The sequence below is a fragment of the Plasmodium berghei genome (genome assembly GCF_900002375.2).
Source record: "Plasmodium berghei ANKA genome assembly, chromosome: 9".
In the NCBI taxonomy this organism is placed as follows: domain Eukaryota; phylum Apicomplexa; class Aconoidasida; order Haemosporida; family Plasmodiidae; genus Plasmodium; species Plasmodium berghei.
This window is the reverse complement of record NC_036167.2, coordinates 399,622-424,393: the sequence shown is the minus strand read 5'-3', so window position 1 is coordinate 424,393 and position 24,772 is coordinate 399,622. Positions and strand designations below refer to the sequence as shown.

General features: G+C 22.5%; 7 protein-coding genes across 7 annotated transcripts; 3 read left to right on the top strand and 4 right to left on the bottom strand.

The window, feature by feature from the left end:
- Positions 1–1,701: 1,701 nt before the first annotated feature.
- Positions 1,702–2,982, bottom strand: PBANKA_0911300 (UVB-resistance protein UVR8 homologue, putative; the record flags this gene model as incomplete). The annotated part of the gene is made up of 1 exon (XM_034564692.1): positions 1,702–2,982. One exon carries the CDS (start codon positions 2,980–2,982, stop codon positions 1,702–1,704), a length of 1,281 nt encoding a protein of 426 aa, XP_034421464.1.
- A 944-nt stretch (positions 2,983–3,926) lies between these two features.
- Positions 3,927–4,608, bottom strand: PBANKA_0911200 (apicoplast ribosomal protein S14p/S29e precursor, putative; the record flags this gene model as incomplete). Its single annotated transcript, XM_034564691.1, has 2 exons — positions 3,927–4,030; positions 4,203–4,608. The coding sequence occupies 2 exons, from the start codon at positions 4,606–4,608 to the stop codon at positions 3,927–3,929; spliced, it is 510 nt and encodes a 169-aa protein (XP_034421463.1).
- Positions 4,609–5,406: 798 nt separating this feature from the next.
- Positions 5,407–6,779, bottom strand: PBANKA_0911100 (conserved Plasmodium protein, unknown function; the record flags this gene model as incomplete). Its single annotated transcript, XM_034564690.1, has 2 exons — positions 5,407–6,387; positions 6,471–6,779. 2 exons carry the CDS (start codon positions 6,777–6,779, stop codon positions 5,407–5,409), a joined length of 1,290 nt encoding a protein of 429 aa, XP_034421462.1.
- A 638-nt stretch (positions 6,780–7,417) lies between these two features.
- PBANKA_0911000 (calcium-binding protein, putative) lies at positions 7,418–9,595 on the top strand (the record flags this gene model as incomplete). Its single annotated transcript, XM_034564689.1, has 1 exon — positions 7,418–9,595. The coding sequence occupies one exon, from the start codon at positions 7,418–7,420 to the stop codon at positions 9,593–9,595; it is 2,178 nt and encodes a 725-aa protein (XP_034421461.1).
- Positions 9,596–10,459: 864 nt separating this feature from the next.
- Positions 10,460–11,076, bottom strand: PBANKA_0910900 (sporozoite surface protein essential for liver stage development; the record flags this gene model as incomplete). Its single annotated transcript, XM_034564688.1, has 2 exons — positions 10,460–10,860; positions 11,034–11,076. 2 exons carry the CDS (start codon positions 11,074–11,076, stop codon positions 10,460–10,462), a joined length of 444 nt encoding a protein of 147 aa, XP_034421460.1.
- Positions 11,077–12,850: 1,774 nt separating this feature from the next.
- On the top strand, positions 12,851–15,329 carry PBANKA_0910800 (conserved Plasmodium protein, unknown function; the record flags this gene model as incomplete). Its single annotated transcript, XM_034564687.1, has 2 exons — positions 12,851–14,769; positions 15,020–15,329. The coding sequence occupies 2 exons, from the start codon at positions 12,851–12,853 to the stop codon at positions 15,327–15,329; spliced, it is 2,229 nt and encodes a 742-aa protein (XP_034421459.1).
- Positions 15,330–16,644: 1,315 nt separating this feature from the next.
- On the top strand, positions 16,645–24,516 carry PBANKA_0910700 (conserved Plasmodium protein, unknown function; the record flags this gene model as incomplete). The annotated part of the gene is made up of 1 exon (XM_034564686.1): positions 16,645–24,516. The coding sequence occupies one exon, from the start codon at positions 16,645–16,647 to the stop codon at positions 24,514–24,516; it is 7,872 nt and encodes a 2,623-aa protein (XP_034421458.1).
- Positions 24,517–24,772: the final 256 nt, after the last annotated feature.

Below are 24,772 nucleotides of genomic sequence, written 5' to 3'. Positions count from 1 at the left end.
TTCTCTATATTTATATGTTTATACCCATTTAGTCATCAATATATCATTACAATTATTCTTTCTGTAATGTGAATTTATTTTTGCATTTATATATATTATTTACTTATTCTATTTAGTTAAAATACTATGCTTTATAAATGATATAATTAATTAATAAATAAATGCGCACAATGCTTTATTTTTTTTTTTGAAATGTAAATGTGATATTTGTTCAACATAATTTTCGTTTCTACTTGGCTTTCTCGACCTTTTATTATATTATATTATTTTGTTTGTAACTTATGGATTTTAATTAATTTATACAAATTATTGATTTTGTTATATTCTCTTAATTTCTTAAGAATGTATCTACAAATTAACTACTGATCATTTATATCATCATGATTTGATAAAATGAAATTGTTAATATTTTATAATCATATATATATAATCATTTAAGATAATAGTAGGTATACGATATTATATATAATGCATAAATGCATATTATAAAATTCCTATAAGGTTAGTTTTTCTTGTGCGAATTACGATAAGCCACATACATATTTCATGCGATATTTTGGCAAGGCTTATTTGCACATTACATACGTAAAAAATATTTATATCAAATTGAAATGAAAAAAATATAAAATTATAATCAATTCATAGAAATTAATTTATTTATTACTGTAATATTATTAGAGAATAATGTTTTATTTATTTTTTAATTCATATGATTCCATATGTATATATATGCAATATGCTTATGGATATATAATGTACTAAAAAAAATGAGATAAACACATAAATAAAATATCATTAAGTATTCCTGTATTACAAAAATATATAAAATGATGTTTTTTAATTATATTTAAAAAAAAATAATAAATGATACAATTGTTGTGATATTATTTTTCTTTGGTATATTTGAAATATTGTTTTAACAAAAATAAAAAAATATTAATTTATGCTATAATAATGTAAATATAGTATACTAAGGCTTGTATCTTAAAATCAGCTTTTCATTTAAGCATATAAAAGGTAAATATAATATAAAGTATATGTTGCATCATTTTAATTGTATTTTTTCAATCGTAAAAAATAAACAAATAAAATAAAAATAAAGATGAACTGTGTTTTATTCTTTTTAATCATTGCTTGAGGTATAGTTGTCACTGTCTTAGTAAATCGCTGTGTTTGGAAATTCAAACATTTATTGAAAAAAATAATCATTACCTCATCATAGTTACACTGCAAATGGGAGTTTTCGAATGCCCCATATATATGAATTTGTAAATAAAAAACTAATAAAAAATTAATTAGGTTTGATTCATTTAAATTATTATATAATAGGTGTAAAAGAGGAGTAAAAAAAAATGAATATAAATATTTATTTAAAAAAATAAAATGATTTCTTTATTCCGTTTTTATGCACACCATTGTATATATTAAAAAAAAATAAACAAAAATAAATATTATTTCAAAATTGATATTTATAGAAAACTAAAAATATATATATATATATATATATTTGATAAGCACATCTGAACATATTATACTGGTTACATAATATACAGTAATAAGCAATTTAGCTTATAATATAAAGTGCATGTTGTAAAAATATGTTATCCCAGTTTCCTCACTGCTACAACTATAAGCATTAAGGGGTATCACTTGTACATATTATTAACATGCACATTTATTCGTTGAACTATGGCCTTTTCCTTATGCATTGGCTAGGGTTTTAGCCAAGACTCTTCCGTGCCCACATGATATATCACAAATAATTTCATTATTAAATAAGTCCGAATCAACAAGTGTAGGCTCGTTGTGATTTTTTTTGTCCTTTAAAGCTAAGCATGAAGAATTATGTTTCCCCCATGAATATAATTTATTGTCTGAAAGTAGCATAGAATAATAGTAGGTACTTCCACCTGCTTGTATTTTATCAATATTTTTTTTTATTAAACTATTTTGATATTTTGGATTTAGAGTGATAGCTTTAGGCTCTAGCCACGCTCTTGAACCCCAAAAATAAATAATATTGCTTTCTGAGCAAGCAATCATATGATTATCTCCACATGCAATTAATTTTATTTTAATATTTTCAATTTCAAAATATTTAACTTTATTTGGATAAACTTCATGTGAATATAAATCTCCTATACTATTTTCAATACCCAATTGCCCATAATCATTTCTACCCCAAACATATACTTCACCATTATTTGACAAAGCCGCTGAAAAGCTGTTACCACATGCTATATCTTTAATAATAATATTATTGTTAGTAAAATAATCAATTTCTTCAAAAAATAATTGATCCCCGTGATTTCCTTTACCTAATCTACCAAATTCTCCCTTTCCACACCCGTAGACTTTTCCACTCTCTGTTAAAGCTAAACTATGTTGTTCACCACAACATATATTTATAAATTCAGAATTATCATTATTAAATGCTTCTATTTTTTGGGGTTTCATTAAATTATTTTTATTTCCTTGACCTAATCCATTAGCTCCTTTAAAAAAATTACCACCCCATCCCCAACTGTATAAATCATTATTTACATCAACAGCCAGCGTATGTTTATATCCACAACAAACATCTTTAAATTTTATATTTTTATTATCTAATTCTATTTCTTCAGGAGTTAAAGAAATTTTGCTTTCTTTCCCTCCTTCATTTGATAATGTTCTACCTAATTGGCCTTTATCATTTAATCCATATGTATAAATTTTTCCATCAACTATAAAAGCTGCATGATTACAACCGGCTGATAGCTTATTAATTTGTTTATTTTCAAAATTTGAAATTTTTTCAGGCAACGTATTTTTTTCTCCCGCTTGCATTGAAGAAAATAAACTATCACCTGAGCATCCCCATCTCCACAAGTTATATTTATTTTCTTTTTTTTTCTCTACTTTATTTTTTTTAGAACTATAAAATCGAACTTCATTTTTGAATAACTGCGTATTACGCTTTAATATATTAAAAGTTTTTAGCATTTTATTTGTTAAAAAAAAGGGGAGAAAAAAAGGATTGAGGAACACATTTAATATGTTGTTATGACATTAGTAGTAAAAAATTATTTAAAACGGAAAAAAATTAATATAATTAAAAAAAAAATTATTAAAGGATAGCAACCATAAAAGAGTGACCCAAAAATTGTAGTTTAAATCGACGATATTTTATTCAATTTTTTTCATGTTCACTGTTAAAAAATAAAGTGGATATATAGCATATTTTCACATAGTTATATATTGATGAATATGAATTTTAGAATTAACAAAATCAAAGTATTCAATTCTCTATCTGATCAATTTAAAATATAGGGTACAGTCCCACGCATTGGGAATACATAGAGTATATATGTATATACGCATGCGGAAATTGTTACAGATTCCCATATACGTATTTATATAATAATTTATATTTCACTTTTTCAACCTCAAATTTTACTGCGGAAAATTGTACCTCTCTGGGTCTCATTGTTATAATTTTTTTATGCTTTTGTAATGGCATTCAACTGTTATAGAAATATTAAGCATGTTTTTGTGTATGGGCAAATATAGTGATAATTTTAATATATATTTTTATTTTATTTACGTTTTAAATAAATGCGCAAATGTATGCATGTATGTGTATGGATTCTTGGACCGTAAAAATCGTTTTACATTTAAAAAAAAATATATATACACAAATGTTGGGAAATTTGATAAACAAATGCATATTCATAGCCCAATGATTTTAAAGTTTCATATATTTATACTCAAACAAATATACATGCATAAGAATATTATGTGAAATAATAAATTTGTTTATAAAAGTGAACAAAAAAACAAAAATAAATTATATGTATAGCAGTTTTTAACTTTATTTAAAATTGTGAATATAATAATTTAAAATTTGCTAATTTAACATGTCTTTTAAAAGGGGTATGAATAAAACACTACCAACTTGCTTTAACAAAACCTGGGAAAAACATTTTTTGGATTAAAGCTCGCGCTTGATGTCTACACAGGCCAAAAAATTTATAATATCCTCTTGCTCTCCCTTTAAAAAAAAATATTAAGTTTCATGTTTATGCTGCTTAAAATTTTAATGTGAAAATCTTTAAACATATAGTATACATATATGGACAACAAAATACGAAAGTGTATTTATTATGTATACATATTTGTATAATATGTACAAAAATCTTAACAAATATATTGACATATGTTACCTGTAATTGCACATCGATTCCTAAATCTGACAGGGCATGAATCCCTTGGCAAGGAGGATAGTTTGTATTTCCAATAAACATATTCAATAGGAGACGAGGCTTCTGATATATATTTTTTTAACAATTCCCGTTTTTCCTTGTATTTTTCAATAAGATATTTTCTTTTTAAATTTCTTTGAATCTTAGCTTCATGCCTTTTTATTACTGTATATTTGTTATTTGGATCTAATCTCTTTTTTAAATTTAAACGATAAGGTTTGTTTATATTACTTTGCAATTCTCTCTTTTTGAAAATCGGGTTGTAGTTATTTAAAAATAAATATCGACTGTGCCTCTCCTTGATACTAAAAGCAGTTGTATGAACTAAAACGAAGTAGGCAATTAACCATTTTATAAAATTCAGCATTTCACATTTTGATTAAAAAAAATATTGTCTATAAAAAATCTTCTTTAATTAAATTTTATTTGGTATTAAGGGAATATACCCCTTTTTTGGCTTTCTCAAAAACAATGAAAAATATATATTAACTAGGGCGAAAAATCGAAAATATGGAAAAAAATCTAGCTATACAAAAATATATGAGAAAAAATGGAAAAACGATAAAACATTATATATATATATACAATTATTTTTTTTATTTTTTGTATGGTGATAGAATTATAATATATTTTTAAAGGTTAAAAAAATAGTATCTTTATCAATATAATTAATATGAAAGATTATTTCCAAAACATTAGCATATAAAATAAAAAATAATAATATAATAAAAATAAATAAGCATCGTTGGAAAAAGATGAAATAAAATCGCGGTGAAGCTAATTTGATTTATTCGTCATAAATTTTTTAATTAATGTCATTGGACTTGGAATTTTAATAGCATGTGTAATAAAAATGTAAACATAATTATAAGCGTGATATCAATAATATCATGAATTCAATTATATACAAGATATATATATATATTCATAAATTTAAAGAGAAAATTGAAACTGAAACAAAGCAAAAAAATATAACAATATTATATGCATATATAAGGCTATTTAATAGTGAATTTTTTTGTGAGGAGAATTCCTATTTTTACTAAAAAAGTATTAATAATGAAAGCGGTATCATAATTTGTTATGCATAACAAAATTTAAAGGAAATTGCACACACATGGTATTATTGATAACTAATATAATTAATAATAAATAATTGAATGCATTATAAGCATATAATATGATCTATTGATCTTGTTTTTTGTCGAGAATATCGTTGACGAGGGTTCACAATTTCGCGGTGAAGTGTATTATATTTAACGTATTTTGGTGTAAGATTTCCTATATCTTTGATTGGAGTAATATTTTTTTTTTTATTTAAAATGTTGATTATGTTTTCTTTTGGTGAGTTTATGTCTTTATTTAAATTATATTCAGATACAACAATATCGTCTTTTCTAGTATTTTTAATATCTATATTTTTTAACTCATAATTATAGTTTACCATTTTGTTTATCTGATTTTCTGCTTCAAAATTTTTTTTTTTTTTCTTTTTATTTATGTTGTCCTCAGAACTAATTAATTCATTATCTGTGTTTTTATAAGACTCACGTAAACTTTTCATTTTTTCGAATTTTGTATTATATATTTCTTTCTCATCATTCCTCTCTAAATTTTTATGAAATGGACTATGATAATTGGAATGTAATTTATTTTTTAATTCTATTTCATTAGAACATCCGCGACTTTGCAAATGATATGTTATGCCATTACTTATATTTTGTTCGGATTTCTTTTTCGTGGTTTTTTTTATTTCACCTTTTGAGGATTTACGATTTTCTTTGTATATACCACAATCAAGAGGCTCTAAATGTTGATTATTTACAGCGTTCCCAGCATTTCCCATCCTATTATTATCATTTACGCTAAGACATTGCCAATAGTTGTCAAAATTTTTAAAACTGTGATGATATAAATTGGGTGATGAATGTAATCTATTCATTTTTGTCTTATCATGGGAATAATTTCTTTCATTATTTTTAGTGTGAGAGTTTAGGGTGGGCAAAATATCATCCAAGTTGCTGACATTACTTTCATTGTTTTGGATGATAATTGAATCTATAATTTTATTCAAGTTTAAAAAAAAAAAAGTTGAATATTTTTCGTGTTCTCTAACCATTTCATTGTATTCATTTTCCTTATCTTTCTAAAAACCATAAAAGGGAATAAATAAATATGACGAATTAATAAAAGACAACACACATATTACTTTTTTTTATTTATTCTTACCGTATATTTTTTGATGATATTAACTGCTCTTAGTACTTCCATAAACTTGTATTTATAGTTAGTTTCACATTCATAATGTTGGCTATTGTCTTTCGTTAAATTTTCTAAATGGTTAATTCTTGCGCTTAAAATATTTATTCTTTTTAAATTTTCAATGTTCAATGAATGCAATCTTTTATTTTCATTATTTAAAAAATTTATTAAATTTTGTAATTCTTTTAAACTTTCACAGTCATTTGCTTTTAGAATATCCAAGAGGTATTCTTTTTCATTTTGTATTTTTTTTCCTGATATATTATTGTTTTCCATTTTTACCTTTATGCATATATAATATATATATGTGCTTAGATACGTTGTATAATTCATATGGATGTGTATATTATATTTACTCTCTTTTGTAGGATGTGATATACACACGTGAATTTACACATATCTTTGCACATATATATATTTTCTATATATTTACTTGACATATTTATAACTATAATATTACATTCTTAGGACACGAGAAAAGAAACCTCCTAGGATAAATATTATTTAAAATAAAAAAATTTAATATATGTTCTCACTTTTAATAAGTTGCATATGGAACATAAATAAATTTTACAAAATAATAAAATTTTATTTAGTCTTTTTTTTCTTGTATGAGAAAAAAGAGAATTGCTATAATATTCTCTTTGTGCATTCTTTTAAACGAAAAGCGGTATTTTTTTTAACGATATAAAAAAAAGACATTTAAATATATGAGACTATGTAAAATTACATATATAACTAATAATATACCCAGTAATGAAAATAATTTTTTATCAATTATATTAATTTTTAAGGTATTGTATGCATAATATATGAATAGATATGCTTTTATGCATGTATTTATATGCAAAATGTATTTTAAATAAATAAAATAGACAAGATCCTTAAAACACTTTGTGTTAATTTTTATATAAATGGCAACAAGGAGAAAAGAGAGATGCCACATAACTGGAAATTCGAATAAAAATAATTCGCATTTCACTATTTCAGACACACAAAATGATGATATATTATTTGAAACTAATAATGGTAGCAATGACAATGATAATAATATTAACAAAAACAATAGGGATAATTTGAGGGAAAACATCCTTAAAAATAATAAGCATGATTTTACTGAAGAAACAATACAATCTTACAATGATGTAGAAAATGATATAAATGTGAATGATCATAATTTTTTAACCACATGGATCGATAGTAAAAATAAACCAAATACAAATATATTCGGAATGAATAAAAATATGAAAGAAAAGGAAATAGAGTTTGTTAAACTTAATAAAATGATAAATGAAAAAAATAATATAAAATTTAAAAATATCCCTTGCAAATTTAAAAAAAATGTCGGAAAAAAAAGTAAAATAAATATTGATAGAATTACTACAGAAACGAATAATATAAAAAACGAAAAAAAAGATAAAGAAATTCACGTAGATGAGTTATGGAATTATTTAAGTTATGTTCATAATTCGGAAGACAGTAGATTGAAATACAAAATTAATGATATAATATATAAACGCACTCAAGATGAAAAAGCTGATGAAAATTTTAGTCAATCTGCAAAAATGAATGGAATCGAATTGAAAACCAAAGACAACATAGATAGGATATCCAAAAGTATCAATTATAATGAATACAAAAATATAATAAAATATATATTGCCTTCAATGGCAGACAAAAAAATAGATTACTCTTGGAACTGTTTGAAGATAAACTTAAAATGCGAAAATGATAAAGTGGATTATAAACAATTTGTTAATTTTATAAATGAAAAATCGGAAGATTATAAAAGTATATATGTAAATAAAATAGTAGCTAGCCAAATGAAAAATAAAGTATTAAAGTATAATTTCAATCCTTCAGATGTTAAGTTAAAAACAAATAATTATATTGACAACATTCGATTAAAAGCTTCCGAATTTTCAAAAGCATTTAATGAGTTGATATCAGAAAAAGAGTTATATGATTTGTTTAAAGGAAAAGAAAAAATAAAAATAAGTGAGTTAGAAAAAATTATATCAGATATAACTAATGAAAGAACAAAATATACAATAGAAGAAGAAGATATAAAAAATACGAAAGAAACAAACAAAAAGCAAATGTGTGCTCCTGAAGAAGTAAAAAAAATCCGAAAAAAAGATATATTAACAGATTTTAATATAAAAGCCTATATATCTACACTATTAACAAATAAAAATGATGAAGTTTTTGTTAGAAATTTTATAGATAATTTAAATACAGATTATGAAGCATTCAATTTACAAAATTATTTTATAAAAGATGCATATGATTTTTATTCTAGGAACATCCCCCCTACTGAACAAATTAATAGCACATATAATATGGAATTAAATAAGGAAGAAGTAAAAAGAGCTAAATTTTTAATTGAAGAAATTGATTACTCAGTGCGCAATAATTTTCTACCTAAATATTTAACTGTAAAAAATAATAACAAAAAAGATCCAAAAAACCCATATTTGTCTTTATATGAAATTTTTAAGCACTTAGACAATGATAAAGATAGTTATATAACAAAAGAAGACTTACATAAAAGTATTAATAATTTAAAAATAAAAAATATAACAAATGGGGATGTAAATATTCTTCTAAAATATATTGATACACAAAAAAAGGGATATATAGATATTAATGATTTTTTAACAAATTACCAACTGGAAGATAAATCGATGATTTCATGGATTAAAAATACTAATAAACCGTATTTTGAATTTGTTCAAAATTTAAAAAGAGAGGATTTTGGAAATTATGATACTGGATCTCGTAGACGATCAATTAGCGAAAATAGACCAAATAATGAAAATGCATTTATTGCTAAAAAATATGATGATGCAATATATAATTATAATTTAGAACTAGATAAATTTTGCCCTTCTTATGTTATTAGAGAAAGGATACGAAATAAATTTATAGCAAAGCCAGAAGATTTTTTAAATAAGCATATAAATTCTACAAAATTTAATTTAACCCCTTATAAAAATACAAATAATTTAATTCAACCAGTAGAAAATTCTGATCTCTATATGAATGATAACTTACGATTTAAAACAACCTATAATTTGAATTACAACTAGTTGGGAAAATAAATTGGTTATTAATTTAGTAAAATGCTAATTTCTTACATAGGGTTTATGGAATATATGTATTATCCATTCTTATCTGTATACATACGTATGTATATTTTTACAGATTTTTTATTAATTTTATAATAGACAGACTTTATCATATATTTATTTGAACTTATTGGAACACCCAAACGAGACATATATAAAGACATTTGTATATAATATTGTGTTAATATATGTATTGTATTGGCTTACTAATTTTTTATGTTAAATGTTGTTTAAAAATATGCATTATGAAACTGTCAAGATATTATTTTCATTTTTTTTCATCATAAAGAGAGCTGATTTTTTAGTTATTTTTTGTGTATCTTATACTGTAATACTTTTATATACGAGTATGCATTTTCTTTAGTATTATATATATATATATATATATATATATTTTTAACTATTATTTAAGTCGCCTAAATGTTAACATGTTTTACATTATTTATATTGGAGCACATTCTGAATTTCATGGATAATTGAAGTAAACAAAAATATATATAATATGTAGAAACAATAAATATAAAAATATACTTTTTTATAAAATATAATAATAAAAGATAGCTTTGAAATAGCCAATGAAATAGGTGAGGATAATAATTGCAAAAGAAAATAAAGAAGAATTTTACATTATCACGTATGAAAAATAATAATTTTTTTTTGTTTCAATTTTACTGGAAAAATATACATTAAAATACACACTGGTTTTTTCGGTTAAAAAAGACATGAAGATTAATAAGTAATGCCGTACAATGAATTTTATTGATTATTTAACTTATGTGTGCACACGTAAGTGTTTATTGTTTGCTTGATTTTATTTAAATTAAATTAAGGATAAAATATAGCAGTAGGATAAAATAATGAGCCTATATAATAAGGCGGGGTTAATACTGATACATATTTTTTTGTATTATTTTCTCTATCATTACATTCATCATTTTTTTTTGAAGTTTTGGTTCCATTCTCATCATTTGACTCTTCTTTTTTTTCTTGGTCATTTGATTCATTTACTTTTTTTTTGCTTTTATCCGCATTTTTTATACTCAACGTGATATTTCCAAGTGTATATGGGCGATAATATACATAATAATAATAATAGGGATAGGAATATGATTCGGGAACAGCAACATATTTTTTTGTAGATCCAAAACAGCCTGATGGTTTAGAACTCAAAACATACTTCCATGTAATATCCGCAGGGTAATAAATAGTATTGACTGGATGAGGCTCTAAAAAATTGGTATAACAAGTATATATATAATTAAAAATGTTTTTAAAAATATAAATGCATTATAGCTTATTAAAATTATTGTGTTTGAAAAATGGAAGTCATGCATACATGTCGATTAAAAAGAGTTATATATATATATATTATGGACGATTTATATTCATTATTAATTACTTAAAATGGAGCATTCGTATGTTTCTAACACTTGATTGGTCATTGTAAATGGATTTTTATTATATGATATTTATTAACTGTTTTTAATTTTGAGTATGCATATATATGTTTCAAAACAAGAAAAATAAAATAACGTTAAATATATTTATAAAATGTGCTTAAACAATGAATAATATATAAAATAATACATAATTTCGTTAATGTGTTGTAAATATATTATTTCGTTTAATATACATTAGTTACTTTATTGTCTTTTACAAAAATAAGCATTTTTTATGTTTTTCATTTATTTATTTTTATTATATTTTTTTCTTCTTCATTTTTCCTTGGGAATTTCAAAAAAAAAGACACAAGAAAGTTGGGTGATTTTTTTAAAATCAGCACATGCTTTAAGCACAATTAATTTGAATATCCATAAAGCAACTTGCACCATAAAAATTTATTTTCTCGTGTTATTTAATGTTTTATTTTTACATATATATGAGCATATGGCACATTTAGCTATTTAATTTGATTGCAAAAATGTGTTTTTGCATGCGAATTTATAAAAAACATGGGGATGCTATAATTTAGGAGAAAATGTGAAATTTCATAACATGTTTTCATTTTTTTAATTTTTTTTTCCAAAATATAAATTGTGATATTTATAAGCATGCATGTAGAGGATTAATTAAATGCAAATTATATATTTATTTATATATTATTTCATAATTTGAATTCCTCACGTTTAATAATTTATATAACATGAACGAGAACGAAATATATACGAATTCGAACAGCCAATTGCACATTCTCTGTAAACAAATTTTGAACTCTATATAAGAACATTAGAAATAGACACAAATATACATATAAATATATATATATATATATATATATATATATGATATATTTTTATGGGAATTTACATATTTCAAAAAATATTAAGCTTTTATATAATTGAAAATGAGTTAAATATTTTTTCAATAAATAGAGAAAGGCTATAACATGTGCTTATATTCAAAAATAAATAAAATGGTTTAATGCTATATAATACCAATCCCTCATTGTTATATTGATAATTTTCATGATGCTTATTATTGTCAATAAGTTTTTTCATAATTTTAAAATATGCATTAATACATGCGCAAATAACAATGCATACTTTATTTCAATTTTTTTTAAATTTAAACCAATAAATATCATATATTAAAAGCAAGGAATAAATTTGGAGAAAAATAGTCTCTTTTATAAATTCAATAAAAATATAATACAGAAAAATAATATAGGAATATGACTTTATTTCGTATATAAAATTGCATGTCTTATAATATGTGATATGATAAAGGTAGGTGTATATCTGATTTATGCTTATAAAACATTTTCTATACATTTTAAATATTGACTTATGTGAAATACAAAAAAAATTTAGTTAATTTTAACCCCTCCGATATTTTATATATATATAATAAATAATTTTCGCATTTTTTCATTTATTGATGTTGTACGTATAATTCCATCCCCTCAAAAAATAATAACGTGCGTAGGAACATCTTTTATCATTTAAAAATATTTCTTTTATATTTTTCAATCTTTCAATTTATTATTTTTTTTGTCTTAATGTAAAAATGCATTTTTAAGTAAACAGCATGATCCAAACTTATTGAAAATTATACGTTTCTCTAATAAAGAAATAATATGTGAATTTCATAAAATATTCTATTATAATCATTGAAAATTTAAGCATTTTTATATAATTAAGGTATACATATAACGCATATGTATGTTTCAAATATATTGCGCTTGCTCCAAATATATTTCATTTTCTTGTAAATACAATGCTAATTGAAAATGAGGAAACAATATGTAATGTGATATATGAATGTAATGATAAAATAAAGCTATACATAAAAATAAATGATATAACTAACAATATCGGAATATATAAGATAAAAAAAGAGATGAAACCATGTTGTAATCAAAATGGTGAAATTGATTTTACTAATATTAAAGAAATTAAATATTTTAAATATGATTATGATAGCGAAATTAAATTTGTATCTGATACAATAAATGGCATTTTGCATGGCCATAAAGAAGGTACTAATGGATGCGTGATATCTTTTTTTAATATAAATGAACAAATGAAAAATAAATTTAAAAATAACATAATGAATGACAACAATAATGCTAATCAGAATTTAAGAACAAATGATATAAATTATCTTATAGACAATTTTTTTAACAAAATAAGTAATATTTCCTTTGAAAAAAATAAAAAACAACAAAGAAAATTTTCGATAAGATATGGTATATTAAACTATAATAATTTATATGATTTGTTAGAAAATTATTGTGATAATAAAGAATATTATCAAAAAATAAAAAGCTGCGCTTTAAAATGGGATGAAACCACAGAACCAATTTTGAATATACATAAAACTGAAGCAATACAAAGTGATGGATTGAAAATGTTCAACAAAAAAACCAAAGAAATAAAATTTTTTGATTCCGAAAAATTAAAAGAAATCCTTAATTTTGCCGAAAAAGAAAAAATTGCACTGGAAAATAAACTAGACATTAATGACTCATTTTATTGTTCATTAATAAATCTAAGTATTGGTAATGATACAGAAAATGATATATTTACTAGTAATTTATTGAGTAATATAAATAATGGAAATAATGATTATAAATCTGGTATAAGCAACTTTTTCTTTATCAATGTTTATTATGCTGGTTCTCATACTAATATAGAAGAAGAGAAACACAAGGAAAATGAAGTAAAAAATATATTTTGTGAAATTAGTAATATAATAAGAAATAATTCGTTCGAAAAAAATATAAAACTCGATAATTCAAATATTAGAACAATATCAAAATTATGCTCGGAAATATTTACATGCTCAGTTTTCGCTTATTTGAAAATTATTCTGAATATTTCAGATAATTATGGTATAGAAAAAAATAATGAATGCATTTTGAACTTTCTATATTCCATTGATTTAAAAATAAAGGATTTCTTAAGTTTGTTTACTAAAAATATGAATAAATCAGGAAATAACAATAAAAATTTAAACCTGAGTAACAATGAAAGATATAAAAAGATTGAAAATGTTTTATTTAAAAATGTTGATTTAGATGAAAAAGACAAATATAATATAATAAAAGAAGCTATTAATTTCCCTGAAGAGCACGTTGATAAGTTGCTATTATTAAATAAAACTTTTGAAGAAAATTATTTATTTTATAAAGAAAAGGAAAATGAATTTCACGATAGCATAAAATATATTGTAGAAAAGCAAAATCAAATTATAAAAAAATATGAAGAAGAAGAAAAGCAGAAAAATAATGATATTAATAATGTACTTACGGAAATATTTTGTATTGATGAACAAAATTTAGAAATAAAGAATGAAATAGAAAAATACAAAAATTTAAATTTAAGCTATTTACACACAGAAAAAAACACTCACGAAGAAGACAAGAAAAAGATCCAAAATTCTAACAAAACAATAGACAAAGAATATGAAAACTTTTTAAAATTTAGAAACGAATCAAAAATAGATAACCAATTAATAGAAAAAAGGGAAAATGAGCACCAAATTCAAGTTACAAAAAACTCGATAATGCCTAATGATACTGAGAATGACAATATTCGAGATATATGCAAAATCCAAGAAGAAGAATATTTAAAAAATTTAAACGATGCAATATATTATGCAAAAAATGTTTTCCAAGAAACCCATAATTTGAAGTAATAATTGGAAACTCATAAATCACAATTTTCATTAAAATATGTTTATTTTTATTTTTCCTTTACATATGAATAGAAAAAATGTGATTGCATATATTTCATGCAAAGCCTCATTTATGCTACTATAATACACACATATTTATTTGAGAAAACGACTATATGAATAACTATATTTATATGCATTTGCTATTAGATAGTTATCCTTTTTATTTCATTATTTTGTCATTTGTTATTTCGCTTTTATTTCCAGGAAGCATTATGATTATATTATAAATAAAAAAATGGAACTATTAAGTATTTTAAAAAATACAACTTCAAAATTTAACGAAAAAGCAAAATCATTGATGGATAATTATAAAAGTACAAAGGAACTGAGATTCATTTATACAATAACTGATACCGGAGTTAATTTTGATGGAAAATATGAACAAAATAATTTAATTGCAAATCATGAGCTGAGTGAGTATAAGAGAGTGGTAGATGAATTAGAAAAATGCGAATTTAATGATATTCAATTAAATTGGATAAATAAAATGAACTCTTTGTCTCGAAATTTTTAATGACAAATGCTGTGGGTAATATGATAATACATACTTATATAGACATATATATGATATATATCATATATATCATTTATATATTTTTTAGTAAATGTGAGGGAAGAAGGAATATTTGATAGACAGTAATAGCCCCCTTTATATTTTATGTTGCTATATCTAATTAGGCGCATATATAAAAATCGAAAAAAAAATTATATAAAAATACATTAATGTAAACATATTTTTTAAATAATATTCATACAAAGTTAAAAAAATGAAGATAGTATTCTTAATATCTTCATGTTTTATATACATAAAAAGTGCAATTAACATATGTATGCTGCCTCCCAATTAATAATGCATAATGTGCATTTCAATATTTTTTGAAATAAATAATTAATGAAAATGGGTATTGCGTATATATTATATATATATAATGTGTGATATGATGGAAAATATATTATATATAATTAATACTGGTAAAAAGTTATTATATGTTATATTTTATGTGTATATATATAAAAAATGCAATACATTGTTTATTATTCAAAGGGTGCATTTTTTGTGCTTTTGAAAGTTTAAACTGTCATTGTCAAATTTTGAAAAAAAATAAAAAATAAAATGTAAATATTTCCACCAAAATTAGGAATACATTTTCTATCACTTGTTTTGTACTACAAATAATATGTATGTATGCACATATGTGGGAATACAACTTCAGAAAAAAAAATGCAATAACATTAGATTAATTCATGCTAAGTATTCATATGTCTATGAATAGAAACCCACATTTTGTGTAGTATCATTTAAAAAATATATGTATATAATAAAAAATATTTTAAATGTTAAAAAAGTATCAAGAAAAATAATAAAATTATATATAAAGAAAATATTCCTTTTTTTTTATTTATTGGAATGATTTGATTTTTTTATATTTGTAAAATTTTCATGTAGTAATACATTAAATATTATTTGTTCTTAAAGTATGTTTTTATATTAATACTTATATGCATACAAATGGACACATTTATTTGTCTGTTTCTGCATGCACATTTTTTGATTATAAATATATTTGAAGGATTTTTCTATACCTTCTAGAGGTAACTATTTGCGTTTTTTATTATTTTTTTTTTCGTTTCTATATAATGCGTCATTATTTTAATGATAAAAGGTATATTTAGACACGCTTATTTTTTTCCCATAATAAAATAAAAAGCATATACGATACATACATCCGTATATATAAATTTTAGGGCGAGAAAAAATAAACGCAAGTATGCATACCTGGGTATATATATATCCATTCCAAAATAAAACAAACTTTTGAAATTTAAAAATGGATAAGAATTATGAATTTCAATACTACCAGAATTTAATGAAAAAGGAGTTAAAAGATTATGAAGCACACTCAGATGTTTCTTGTAAAATTGGATATAGTGATTCTGAATCAGAAGGGGTTGCGTCAATAAAAGAAATGCCATATTATGCATATAAAAAAAATGTAATAAATAATAAGAAAGAAAAATTAGAAAAGCCGATATGGAAAAGTTTTTATGATATAGAAGAAACAGCAAAAGATTCATATTCTGATTATGAATATTCAAAAAATAAAAAAGTTGAAAGTGAAATTGAGTCACCTAGGTTTGGGAATACATCCGAAGATGATTATAAAAATAGTGAAAGGGTGAATAATGAGAGCTATAAACAAAATGAAAATAATGAATGGGAAAATAATTATATAGATGCAATAAATGATTCTGCAAAAATTTATCCATTTGATAAAATAAATAATAATGTAAAAAATTCATTAATAAATAATAGAAATGATAATAGTTCAAATGAAGACTTTATATATATGTCTAATAATCTTAATTATAATTTTAAAGAAGAATTAGAAAAAAATATGTTTAATAATTTAAATATGTTTAAGAATTTAAAAAAAAATAATTTTGATGATGCTACTAAACATTTTATGAAACCTAAAACATTTAAAGACATAAATGGGTTATATTATGATACAAATGAAAAAGCAATCGATATTGATTTGCTAAAAATGGAACACGAAAAATTAACAAGAATGAGTAGTTTGACAAATCTGAATCGTATAGAATGCGATTATCTTGCACATAACAATTTTCCAAACACATCCAATGATAATGAATATAAAAAAAGTAAAATAAATAAAAGTGGTAATAATAATTATACTAAATTGAGAAAAAATATATTAGACAAAAATATTCGTAGTGATGAAATAAATAACACACCATTGTCTTCTGATGATATAAATTCATATATTTATAATCGAAATGTAAAAGATTATAATATAGACCTTAAAAATAAGGAAATTGAAAATATTAGAAAAATTGGAAATAAATCCAAAGGGAAAAATACAATATTGAAGAAGATAGGAGTGTATTGGGAAAATAAGAAGGAAATGCAAAATGAGGAAAGTTATGAAGATGAAGAAGATGAAGAAGACGACGAAGATGAAGAAGATGAAGAAGACGACGAAGATGAAGAAGATGAAGAAGACGACGAAGATGAAGAAGATGAAGAAGACGACGAAGATGAAGAAGAGGAAGAAGAAGAAGAAGTGGAAGAAGATGAAAGCAAAAAAAAACATACATATAAAAGTGGAAAAAAAAGAAATGATAGTGATAGGTTTTTAAAATTAAAAAAAAAAGATAATATGCCAAATGATGTAGTTAATAATAAAAATAATACAAAAAATAAATCAAGAGATGATAATAATGCAAAAAAAAGACAGAATATTAAAAAAAATATAAAGTCTTTTGCAGGTACACCTAAAGGTGTATCTAAAGAAATTGTTAAAAATATTATTAAGAGCATTGTTGAAAATTATGATAATAATTACAGTGAAGATTTTAATTCTAACAAACTGACTATAAACGTTGAAAATGAGGATAGTGAAAATAATCAAAAAATGAATAAAAGTATATTAGAACCACAAAATATATCAGAAAATGAAGATTTGATAAACGAACATATTGCCAAAAAAATAAATTTTGAATGGTGGAAATCCACTGAGAAAATTGATAATAAAGAAATAGATGGGATTAAAAAACAGAAGGGCACCTCTGATAAAATTAATAACAAAGACAATTTAATAGAAAAAGAAAACTCAAATAAGGAGAAAATTGGTAATAGATATGAAATACCAAAGAATATTTCTTATTATGTGAATATGAATCGAAAAAAAAATGCTGAAAAAGTTATAGGTAATAATAATAATTTTGGAAAAAATAACAATTCCGAAGATGATAATGATGAATGCGGTTCTAATGAAAAAATTGATTCATGTGAAAACGACAATAACGTTGATGATTCTAAGGCAGAGGAAAATTTTAAATCACAAAATATAATGAAACAACTCAATATAGAATATAATAATAATAATAGTTCTTCATTAAGTAACACAAATAAAGAGTCAATTCGTAATGCTTTATACTGTGAACGCGAACAAATATCAAATTATGATAATAATAAAAATAAACTTCTAGAAAATGAAAAGAGTTTTGAAAATGATAAATACTCTGGTAATACTATTAATGATTTATACTTTTTCTATGATAAAATAAATGAGCATTTTGAAAAAGAAAATGATGATGACCTGAATAATAAGAATAAGTCAAATTTAATTTCAAATGATTCTGATGATATAAAAAAAAAAAACTTAATTGAATATGCACAGAAAAATGTGAAAGAACAAAGCATTATCGATAGAATTCATAAGAATTTTAATGATTATGATAAAAATGATAGAAAAAATGAAAAAATTGATATATTTTTAAAATATTTAAAATGTGTAGATAAAAATTTATTAGAATCTGTTTTTGCATTTTTTGTGGAGAAAGAAAGTAATATTGAAATAAAAAAACATTTAGAAACGATTTTATTAGAAAAACGAAATAAAGTAAATCAATTAACCGAAACAACAAATATATTAATGAATAACCAAAATACCCAAACAGTTAATAAAGATTTAAAACATGAAGGAATACAAACTAATAATATAAAAAAAGAAGACAATTCAATACAAACTGGTATTAAGGATATAAACAATCAAATATATGTTAGAGAAAATATGGTTAACAAAAAAACCAGTATTGATTCAATTTTTTTTAGAAATTTAACTAAAGATTCGGGACTTCTAGAAGAAGCAAATGCAGCATCTAAAAGTAAAAAATATGAATATGGTGAAAATAAAAATATCAACATAAGTGCCAACTTAAATAAAGATGAATATGAAGAATTGAAAAATATAATTGATTTAAAAGCAAATATTCTGGAAAAAATAAAAAGTTGTTATAATAATATGGATACTGAAAACAACTATGAAGAAGCTATATTAATGATAAATGATAAAGGGGAGCATCAAAAAAATATCAATATTATTGAAAGGAACTATAGGGATGATAATAATTCACACCAAGTTAATAAAACAAAGAAAAATAACAAGGATATTAGCAATAATTTGTATAATAGTAAAAGTATTGGAGATAATTATGTTCAAAACAAAAGTGTAATAACAACAGAAACATTTGAAACAATTAAATCATTTGAAGATAAAATAAAAATATTAAAATTACAGAATGAAAGATTAAAAAAAAAAATAGAAAAATTGTATGATGAAAAGGAGAAAATAAAAAATGATTATAAAAAAATGGAAAAAATAAAAAAAAATCAAGATAATTTATTTGAAGCTACTGATAAACATATTGAAAAACTTCATTGCGAATTAGAAAATATGTCTAAACAAAATGAACTTATAAAAATAAATTTGAAAGATAAGGATATGAAAATAATAGAATTGGAATCTCAAATATGCAATAATAATATGTATAGTAATGAATGTTTAAACCACACAAATTTAGATGTAAAAAATCGTGAAAGCAATACTAAGGAACATGCAAATAACAACGATGCACATTCTTTGAATGATTCAATAACAGACAAAAAACAAATTAAAAAACAAATTGTCCTATTGCAAGATCAGTTATTTATGTTAAAAAATGAAATTAAACAAATGGAGTTTTTGAAGTCTAAAAATATGGAATTAAACAAATTATTAAATATGAAAAAATGTAATATAAATGAAAATGAAAGAAACATTGACAAATTAGAAAAAAGTATCGATAAACTTAAGGAAAAAAATTTTAATTTGACTGAACAAATTTGTGATTTAAAAGAAAAAATTATAATGCTTGAAAAAGCTGCACAATTAAGAAATGACGAAAGCAGCAACACAACTGCCAGTAGTATTGATAGTGGTACTACTATTAATAATGAAATAAAAATAATGAAAGAAGAAATCGAAGCATTATATAAAGATAAAATAAAATTATTAAAATCTAATTTAGAAGAAAAAACAAACAAAATAAATATATTAAATACATTATTAAAAACTTCCAATGAACAATCAATTGAACTTAATAAGAAAATAAAATGTCTATTAAAAGAAAATAAAAATTTACAAAAAAATTATGAAAAATCCATTAATGATTTAAAAAAAATTAATATAAAATATGAAGATATATTGAAAGAAAATTCCATTAAACCAGATAGTATAATTACAACTTTCGATTTAAATAATGAAAAAATTGAACACAACACAGTTAAGCAAACCGACGAATTTGCTCAGATAGATGATTCATATGATATGAACAAATTCAAAAAAGTTTATGATATTCCTAATCATAAAGATAATAGAGAAAATTGTTATGATCAAATAAAAACAGAAATTGATAAAAATCTGTATGAAAAAAAATGTACCCCTAATTTAAAAGAAACACAAACAGATGATACAAATTTAGTATTAATTAGTGTAGATAAAAAAGAAATGGCAGAAATAAAGAAAAACGATTATAATATTCTAGAAGATAATAATTCAAAAATAAATGGAAAAAATACCATGTTCAATAACAGGAAAGAAAATATATATACGAATTTATTGAAGAATGAAAACAAATATGTTAATGTAAACAATATATTTGAAATTGATAGTATAAGGGAAAATTTGCAAAATATGTTCAGCAACACTAATGAAAATGAGCCTTTTAATAATTATGGAATAAATAATAATGTACATAGATATACAAACATGAACAAAATAAATGGATATTCAGATTCACACCTTTCAAATAATATAGAAAGTGAGCATGTATCTATTCAAAATACAGAATCATTACAGAATATAAACAAATATGTGAACAAAATATATGCACCAATAGAAGATGTATATAATAGAAATAATTTACAATTCATAAGTTTACATAAAAACGATGAAAACAATCGTTACACAATTTCAGAAAATGGTACTATAAGTCAAAATAGTGTAGAAAAAAACGATAATTCTAATAAATATTATATAAGTAATAAAGAAAATATTATTGAAAATAATCAAGAAAATTCAATAAAAAATAGTGATAATGTGAATATAAAAACATACGAATGCTTAAATAAGATTAACGAATTCGAAAGTGCAAATAATGAGTCAACACTGAATAATACTGAAACTGAAAATAATTCAACTAACGATTTTAAAAACATAATTTATGAAGACAATCATATTGCATATAATAATAAAATAATTGAAAATTATAATGATCAAGATTTGAAAAATTATTATTTAAATTCGCAAAAAACGAATAATATGAATGAGTATAAACCAAATGATAATATGGCTAATGAAAAAAAGAAAAAAGGAGAAGCATGGATAATTGACATAAAAAACAATGAAGTTTTTCCATATACTAAAATAGAAAAATGTGTTTTATATGATGAAAAAGAATCTGGAACTAAAAAAAACAATAATAAAAAGAAGGGTTGTCAAAAAAAATATTCAAAGAATAGCACAGTAAATGATATGCGAAATAGAACATATAACATTGTTAAACGCCCTAATGAAAGCATTAAAATGAATAAAACTGCATTTGCAAACAAAAAGAAAAATGCAAACTTATATATGCATAAGACAAATGGAAAGAAATTAGATTCACTTGTAAATGATATTTCAAAATTAGTTAAAAATAAAATAAAAGAGGAATTAAAGGGTAAAAATGTATCTAAAGATATAACCAATTTTGAAATAACAAAAATAAAAAAAAAAAATCCAATATCAAAAAGTGCTTTAAATAATATAAGACAGGATACTGCTATAATTTCGAGTGATACATTCTCATTATCTTCGGAAGTATTAAATAGCACATTTGAGAAAGTAGATGAAAATAATAAGGATAATATTGTTGATAAAAAAGGATGTAATAGTGATAAAAATTGTAACGATCAAATCAATAATGGAACTTTTGAAAATTCTTTTAATCACAAAACTGCTTATAGTGTTAATTTTACAACAGATGAAAATAAACAAAATGCATATGTATCTAACAATGATATAATCGATACTAATCTTCAAAAAAATTACATGAATGATTTTATTATGGATAATAAAAATAATTATTCCTTATATAACCCTAGTTATGTAAACAATGATATATTATTGAATAATCTCACATTAAATCAGAAATATATGAATGAGCCAGAATATTTTAATAAAAATTTAATGGATATACAACAACTATTACCTGATATGCTATTTAATGACGTCAATGATTTATATTATAATATGAATTTAAATAAAAATGGACTAGATAGTTCGAAAATGTGCAAAATTGATATTTCTGCAAATAATAATATAAATTATGATAATTTAAATTATCAAAATTGGCCAAAAATAAACTTGTTAAATCAAAATAATTTTAATTCAAACACTGAAATTATAAATGAATATATAAAAAATACAAATCCAATGGTTAATGGATTCATGCAAAATAATATGAACGCATTTAACGGCATATCAAATGGTAATCGGCATAGTGACAATTATATTTTAGACAATAACATAAATGATCCTGAAAAGGATAGCACTAATTATAGTATAAATATTATGAACAATTATAATGATATTATTAAAAATATAAATGGATGTCCATTGCCTGGTACACTTGATAATAGCATCATTAACCCGTTATTATCGTGCAATAATAATAGTGAAAATATCAAAATGAGTTTTGAAAATGGCAAATTTAATTCATATATTCCCAGTTTTAACGCACTAAATCTAGAAAATAACACTACCCTTTATTTACAAAATAATAATAAATGTTTAAATCATGATACTACAAATACTAGTGAAGTAAATAAAAATATCCAAGCTGAATTAGTAAATAAAATAAATAATTCGCATGTCTCAGACAAAGCTTTAAATAACCAGGTTGAAAATGCAAATAATAAAGATGTAAGAGATAGTGCAGCAGAAAAAAATGTTTACAATAGTCATACAAATAAATTCCATAACCCAAAAAATAATAAAGTAGTAAGCACAAAAAATTGTCATGATAAAAAAAATAACTTAATCAAAAAAAGCACTAATAGATCAAAATCTGTTGATATTAAAAAAAATGATAAGAAAGGGAATTTACTTAACGAAAATAATTCTAAGCGACCAAAAATTAAAACACAAATATTTAATTATACAGAAAACAAAAATGGATTAAGAGACATGTCATCTTATGCTAAGAAAGTTTTAGAGGATATGAAATCTCTCATACCATCAAATATTAGCAGTTTAAATACCACCGGGAAAAACAACAAAATTGAGAAAAATTGTTTAAGCTCGGAAATAAATAATATTATCACTGCCAATGAAAGTCCAAATTTTTGCAAAGAAAATAATGATATTGAATTAAACAACCTACATAATAAATTCTCAAAAACTGAGAATGAAAATACTGTTGAAAGTAAAGTACCCACATATTTTGATTATGATAATAAACAAAATGAAAAGGATGATTGCGCTGACAAATATACAAGTAATAATGATATGCCTACTGTACACAATGTAAATGACAAAAAAATTAATATAAACAATAATATGGATAATGTATATTTTGATAAGAAACACAGCTTTCAATATAATAATGAAAACATATCAAAAGAAAATCGTCAAAATACATATTCCAAAGATTCATACAATTTAATGTATAACAAATTCAAGAGAACCTCAAGTGCTGTTAATAATTCATTTAGCATTCCCCCCAAATCTGACAGCAATTTATTCCAATCTGAAACACGAAAATCACTATCCAATTTTCGCGAAGCCTTAAAAAAGCATGGAATTTTAGGGTAGTCAAGTAAATATGTATTTATAATTTATTACACATTAGTATTCCCTCTACGCTTTGAATTTTATTACACAATGTACGGCTTTTATATAGTATGCTGACAATTATTTTGCGTTTCTTGCTTATCTATATAGTATATATCATACACATACATTTTTTATTTTTTTTATGGTGTTTAACATTGTTTATAAATTTGTTTACAACTTTTACTTGTTTAAGATTTTTTCGTTATTATTTGGTTATTTGTATACAACATAACAT